General features: G+C 52.0%; 1 protein-coding gene across 1 annotated transcript in view; it reads right to left on the bottom strand.

Annotated features, from left to right (window-relative positions):
• Positions 1 to 4,627: 4,627 nt before the first annotated feature.
• Positions 4,628 to 7,189, bottom strand: part of LOC110510774 (protein FAM53B) — a 38,189-nt gene continuing 35,627 nt past the window's right edge. The window contains 1 exon segment of the mRNA XM_090217820.1: positions 4,628 to 6,909. Within this exon segment, the coding sequence (XP_090073946.1) occupies positions 6,568 to 6,909 (342 nt within the window). The 3' untranslated portion in view covers positions 4,628 to 6,567.

Here is a 7,189-nt window from a genome sequence, read left to right as displayed (position 1 = left end):
TCCACTGGCCTGTCATCCTCCACTGGCCTGTCATCTCCCCGCTGGCCTGTCATCTCCCACTGGCCTGTCATCCTCCACTGGCCTGTCATCTCCCCGCTGGCCTGTCATCCTCCACTGGCCTGTCATCCCCACTGGCCTGTCATCTCCCCCTGGCCTGTCATCCCCACTGGCCTGTCATCTCCCCCTGGCCTGTCATCTCCCCGCTGGCCTGTCATCTCCCACTGGCCTGTCATCCTCCACTGGCCTGTCATCTCCCCGCTGGCCTGTCATCTCCCCCTGGCCTGTCATCTCCCCGCTGGCCTGTCATCTCCTCCTGGCCTGTCATCTCCCCCTGGCCTGTCATCTCCCCCTGGCCTGTCATCCTCCACTGGCCTGTCATCTCCCCGCTGGCCTGTCATCTCCCCCTGGCCTGTCATCTCCCCCTGGCCTGTCATCTCCCCCTGGCCTGTCATCTCCCCCTGGCCTGTCATCCTCCACTGGCCTGTCATCCTCCACTGGCCTGTCATCTCCCCGCTGGCCTGTCATCTCCCACTGGCCTGTCATCCTCCACTGGCCTGTCATCTCCCCCTGGCCTGCCATCTCCCCCTGGTCTGTCATCCCCCACTGGCCTGTCATCTCCCCCTGGCCTGTCATCTCCCCCTGGCCTGTCATCCCCACTGGCCTGTCATCTCCCCGCTGGCCTGTCATCTCCCCCTGGCCTGTCATCCTCCACTGGCCTGTCATCCTCCACTGGCCTGTCATCTCCCCGCTGGCCTGTCATCTCCCACTGGCCTGTCATCCTCCACTGGCCTGTCATCTCCCCGCTGGCCTGTCATCTCCCCCTGGCCTGTCATCGCCCCCTTGCCTGTCATCTCCCCCTGGCCTGTCATCTCCCCGCTGGCCTGTCATCTCCTCCTGGCCTGTCATCTCCCCTGGCCTGTCATCTCCCCCTGGCCTGTCATCTCCCCCTGGCCTGTCATCCTCCACTGGCCTGTCATCCTCCACTGGCCTGTCATCTCCCCGCTGGCCTGTCATCTCCCACTGGCCTGTCATCCTCCACTGGCCTGTCATCTCCCCGCTGGCCTGTCATCCTCCACTGGCCTGTCATCCCCACTAGCCTGTCATCTCCCCCTGGCCTGTCATCCCCACTGGCCTGTCATCTCCCCCTGGCCTGTCATCTCCCCGCTGGCCTGTCATCTCCCACTGGCCTGTCATCCTCCACTGGCCTGTCATCTCCCCGCTGGCCTGTCATCTCCCCCTGGCCTGTCATCTCCCCGCTGGCCTGTCATCTCCTCCTGGCCTGTCATCTCCCCCTGGCCTGTCATCTCCCCCTGGCCTGTCATCCTCCACTGGCCTGTCATCTCCCCGCTGGCCTGTCATCTCCCCCTGGCCTGTCATCTCCCCCTGGCCTGTCATCCTCCACTGGCCTGTCATCCTCCACTGGCCTGTCATCTCCCCGCTGGCCTGTCATCTCCCACTGGCCTGTCATCCTCCACTGGCCTGTCATCTCCCCCTGGCCTGTCATCTCCCCCTGGTCTGTCATCCCCCACTGGCCTGTCATCTCCCCCTGGCCTGTCATCTCCCCCTGGCCTGTCATCCCCACTGGCCTGTCATCTCCCCCTGGCCCGTCATCCCCACTGGCCTGTCATCTCCCCGCTGGCCTGTCATCCTCCGCTGGCCTGTCATCCCCCCTGGCCTGTCATCCCTTACTGGCCTGTCATCTCCCCGCTGGCCTGTCATCTCCCCGCTGGCCTGTCATCCTCCGCTGGCCTGTCATCCTCCACTGGCCTGTCATCTCCCCTTGGCCTGTCATCTCCACCTGGCCTGTCATCCCCCACTGGCCTGTCATCTCCCCCTGGCCTGTCATCTCCCCCTGGCCTGTCATCCCCCACTGGCCTGTCATCTCCCCCTGGCCTGTCATCTCCCCCTGGCCTGTCATCCTCCACTGGCCTGTCATCTCCCCCTGGTCTGTCATCTCCCCCTGGCCTGTCATCCCCCCGCTGGCCTGTCATCCCCCTCACTGGCCTGTCATCTCCCCCTGGCCTGTCATCTCCCCCTGGCCTGTCATCTCCCCCTGGCCTGTCATCCTCCGCTGGCCTGTCATCCCCGCTGGCCTGTCATCCCCGCTGGCCTGTCATCCTCCGCTGGCCTGTCATCCCCGCTGGCCTGGCTTTGCTTCAGTGCTCAAACACAGGGTCATCGGAGTCCACTACAGTGAGCGTGTCTGTGTAGTCCACTACAGTGAGCGTGTCTGTGTAGTCCACTACAGTGAGCGTGTCTGTGTAGTCCACTACAGTGAGCGTGTCTGTGTAGTCCACTACAGTGAGCGTGTCTGTGTAGTCCACTACAGTGAACGTGTCTGTGCCATAGTTATATATACAGTTGAAGTCAGAAGTTTACATACACCTAAACTGGAAACATTTCAACTCAGTTTGTCCCAATTCCTGACATTAAATCCTCGTAACAATTCTCTGTTTTAGGTTTTGACTGACTGATACTGACTGTTACTTTTGATTTTGACCCCCCCCCCCCCTTTGTTCAGGAACACATTATTCAATTTCTGTTAAGTCACATGTCTGTGCAACTTGTTCAGTTTATGTCTCAGTTGTTGAATCTTGTTATGTTCATACAAACATTCACACGTTAAGTTTGCTGAAAATAAACGCCGTTGACAGCGAGAGGACGTTTATTTTTTGTTGTTGCCGAGTTTATATTCATATATCTGAAGACGGTAGACGAACATGTAAAACAACCATGTTTATTCCAATAGAAATACGTTCCATGTTTTTACCTTACATCGCGTTGTAGTAACAATATTATATTATTAAAAACGCCATATTAGCAACATCACTAAGTTTCTCTCTGCCGAATGAGGAGAGTAGATTTCATTTCAATGTTATTGTGTGACATGTTCATTGATATACTCTGTATAGGCTGTGTGTGTGTGTGTGTGTGTCAGACCTGGGTTCAAACACTATTTGAAATCATTTCAATATTTTAACTGGGCTTGACTGATCTTGTCTGTTTAACCAGAATAATAGTCCCATCATCCAGGCAGGCCTAAAGCACTCCAGACACTCCTGGCAGGCCTAAAGCACTCCAGGCCTAAAGCACTCCAGGCAGGCCTAAAGCACTCCAGGCCTAAAGCACTCCAGACACTCCTGGCAGGCCTAAAGCACTCCAGACACTCCAGGCAGGCCTAAAGCACTCCAGACACTCCAGGCAGGCCTAAAGCACTCCAGACACTCCTGGCAGGCCTAAAGCACTCCAGGCACTCCTGGCAGGCCTAAAGCACTCCAGGCAGGCCTAAAGCACTCCAGACACTCCAGGCAGGCCTAAAGCACTCCAGACACTCCTGGCAGGCCTAAAGCACTCCAGGCAGGCCTAAAGCACTCCAGGCACTCCAGGCAGGCCTAAAGCACTCCAGGCCTAAAGCAAACGATAAAAGTGTTTATCGTCAGATGGGGCCACAGTGTCTCCTGACCCCTCCTCTCTCAGCCTCTAGTCTTTATGCTGCAGTAGTTTATGTGTCGGGGGGCTAGGGTCAGTCTGTTATATCTGGAGTATTTCTCCTGCCTTATCCGGTGTCCAGTGTGAATTTAAGTGTGCTCTTTCCAATTCTCTCTTTCTCTCTCTCTTCTCTCGGAGGATCTGAGCCCTAGGACCATGCCCCAGGACTACCTGGCATGATGAATCCTTGTTGTCCCCACTCCATCTGGCCGTGCTGCTGCTCCAGTTAACTGTTCTGCCTGCGGCTATGGAACCCTGACCTGTTCACCAGACATGCTACCTGTCCCAGACCTGCTGTTTTCAACTCACTAGAGACAGCAGGAGTGGGAGAGATACTCTTAATGATCGGCTATGAAAAGCCAACTGACATTTACTCCTGAGGTGCTGACTTGTTGCACCCTCGACAACTACTGTGATTATTATTATTTGACCCTGCTGGTCATTTATGAACATTTGAACATCTTGGCCATGTTCTGTTATAATCTCCACCCGGCACAGCCAGAAGAGGACTGGCCACCCCTCAGAGCCTGGTTCCTCTCTAGGTTTCTTCCTAGAGTTCTGGCCTTTCTAGGGAGTTTTTCCTGGCCACCGTGCTTCTATATTGCTTGCTGTTTGGGGTTTTAGGCTGGGTTTCTGTACAGCACTTTGAGATATCAGCTGATGTAAGAAGGGCTTTATAAATACATTTGATTTGTTTGAAAGATTTCAAATAGTATTTGAACCCAGGTCTGGGGGGGTGCTGTGTGTGAAATTAATTTTCCCCATTAAAAAGATAGAGGAAGGAGGAGGAAGGAATGTACAGACAGACGGTGTCTCTCAAAGTCCTCTCCATCGCCGTCCTCACGTCCCTGTTAACGTACTGTGGGAGGAATCGGTGTTGAGAAACAACCCAATCCCAGACGGGCCCCTAGCGCCCTACGCCCTCTGAGTGGATTTGATTGGTATAAGCAATAGGGTGAAACTTCCCCCTAGCCTATCAGAGGGAAAGGGGGGTGGGGAACTACGACCATATTGATTGACCTAATAATTATAAATAATTTATTGATTGACACTGGTCAAATCATCTCAGATCCCCACGTGCGTCAGGTTTAGGTGATCGATTGGGACGACATCCACTAGTCCAAGTGCAGATAATTAATACAAACTAGCTGTGTGTTCTGTTCATACCCAGTACAAACCAGCTGTTTATTCTGTTCATACCCAGTACAAACCAGCTGTGTGTCCTGTTCATACCCAGTACAAACCAGCTGTGTGTCCTGTTCATACCCAGTACAAACCAGCTGTGTGTCCTGTTCATACCCAGTACAAACCAGCTGTGTGTTCTGTTCATACCCAGTACATCATTATACAAACCAGCTGTTTATTCTGTTCGTACCCAGTACATCATTATACAAACCAGCTGTGTTCTGTTCATTCCCAGTACATCGTTATACAAACCAGCTGTTTATTCTGTTCGTACCCAGTACATCATTATACAAACCAGCTGTTTATTCTGTTCATACCCAGTACAAACCAGCTGTGTGTTCTGTTCGTACCCAGTACATCGTTATACAAACCAGCTGTGTGTTCTGTTCATACCCAGTACATCGTTATACAAACCAGCTGTGTGTTCTGTTCATACCCAGTACATCGTTATACAAACCAGCTGTGTGTTCTGTTCATACCCAGTACATCGTTATACAAACCAGCTGTGTGTTCTGTTCGTACCCAGTACATCGTTATACAAACCAGCTGTGTGTTCTGTTCGTACCCAGTACATCGTTATACAAACCAGCTGTGTGTTCTGTTCATCACCAGTACAAACCAGCTGTGTGTTCTGTTCATCACCAGTACATCGTTATACAAACCAGCTGTGTGTTCTGTTCATCACCAGTACAAACCAGCTGTGTGTTCTGTTCATCACCAGTACAAACCAGCTGTGTGTTCTGTTCATACCCAGTACATCGTTATAGATAAGGCATTCAGGCTAAGAGAGAAATGGTGATAGCCCAGACAGACAACAGACCCTCCTTCACCTTTCACTCCCAGGGTTTAGTCAGAGCAGGAGCCTGGTCTCTTCTCATGGACTACTGTAGTCTACAGGGTTTAGTCAGAGCAGGAGTCTGGTCTCTTCACATGGACTACTGTAGTCTACAGGGTTTAGTCAGAGCAGGAGTCTGGTCTCTTCACATGGACTACTGTAGTCTACAGGGTTTAGTCAGAGCAGGAGTCTGGTCTCTTCACATGGACTACTGTACTCTACAGGGTTTAGTCAGAGCAGGAGTCTGGTCTCTTCACATGGACTACTGTACTCTACAGGGTTTAGTCAGAGCAGGAGTCTGGTCTCTTCACATGGACTACTGTAGTCTACAGGGTTTAGTCAGAGCAGGAGCCTGGTCTCTTCACATGGACTACTGTAGTCTATAGGGTTTAGTCAGAGCAGGAACCTGGCCTGGTCTCTTCACATGGACTACTGTAGTCTACAGGGTTTAGTCAGAGCAGGAGCCTGGTCTCTTCACATGGACTACTGTACTCTACTTGTCTTTGTCCTTTAAGCCTGTCAGCAGGGTTTACCTACTGTACCACCCAACTCCTCTTTCCCTTCACAGTCCCATTCCCCTGAGGGTGGTGAGTATAGTTCAGGGTCATGTTCATTCAGTCCCATTCCCCTGAGGGTGGTAAGAATAGTTCAGGGTCATTCCCCTGAGGGTGGTAAGAATAGTTCAGGGTCATTCCCCTAAGGGTGGTAAGTATAGTTCAGGGTCATGTTCATTCAGTCCCATTCCCCTGAGGGTGGTAAGAATAGTTCAGGGTCATTCCCCTGAGGGTGGTAAGAATAGTTCAGGGTCATTCCCCTGAGGGTGGTAAGTATAGTTCAGGGTCATGTTCATTCAGTCCCATTCCCCTGAGGGTGGTAAGAATAGTTCAGGGTCATTCCCCTGAGGGTGGTAAGTATAGTTCAGGGTCATGTTCATTCGGGAACATGAGAAAAAAAATGCATTAACATTTTGCAGCATTTCTCATTGGACATATCCAGGTTCTCTCTCCTCGTTTCAGTCTGTTTTGTTCCGTTTGGTGCCTTATGAAAACGACCCGGGTTCAGTTCCTCTCGATCTGATCGATGTCCAGATCTCCTCCCAGCTGATACACATCCTTCCTGGTGCCAGTGGCTGCCCCTTCGGTCACGTCGTCGCAGACCGGGGAGCTCAGCCAATCCAGCTCCTCGATGGAGCTGGCTAGATCCTCCTCCCTAGAGACACTTGTGACAACTCCGCTATCTTTGGAGCTGGAGGTTGGCTCGTCCAATCCCTGATTGCCTGCAGAGGTAAAGTCAGTCTCACATTGGTCAGTGGTCCTCAGAGGGGGCGGGCCCTGGGTTGATTGATAGCTGTCGTCCCCAGTGATCCCAGGGCAGCTGAGGCTTTGGAAATTCCGAAGTTTCTGTGGATAGAAAAAATATATTTTTTTATATGAATTTGTTATGAATATTTATTTGGTCACACAGGAAAAAGAAACTAAAGCAAACCGTGACTGGACTGGGATAGAGAGGAGAGAGAACTACACAACATGCAGGATCCTGAACAGACATAGTCAGTCAGACCCCATGAACAGCATTGGCAGTTACTCTACAGTTGGTTTCCATGGAGATGCAATATTTCGCTGGCTTGACGGGACACTATTGGACTTGTTCAATAATAGCGGTTGAAGAAACACACAACTT

Source organism: Oncorhynchus mykiss, chromosome 23, assembly GCF_057628025.1.
Source record: "Oncorhynchus mykiss isolate SJ-2025 chromosome 23, ASM5762802v1, whole genome shotgun sequence".
Lineage (NCBI taxonomy): Eukaryota > Metazoa > Chordata > Actinopteri > Salmoniformes > Salmonidae > Oncorhynchus > Oncorhynchus mykiss.
This window is presented reverse-complemented; position numbering and strand designations above follow the sequence as displayed.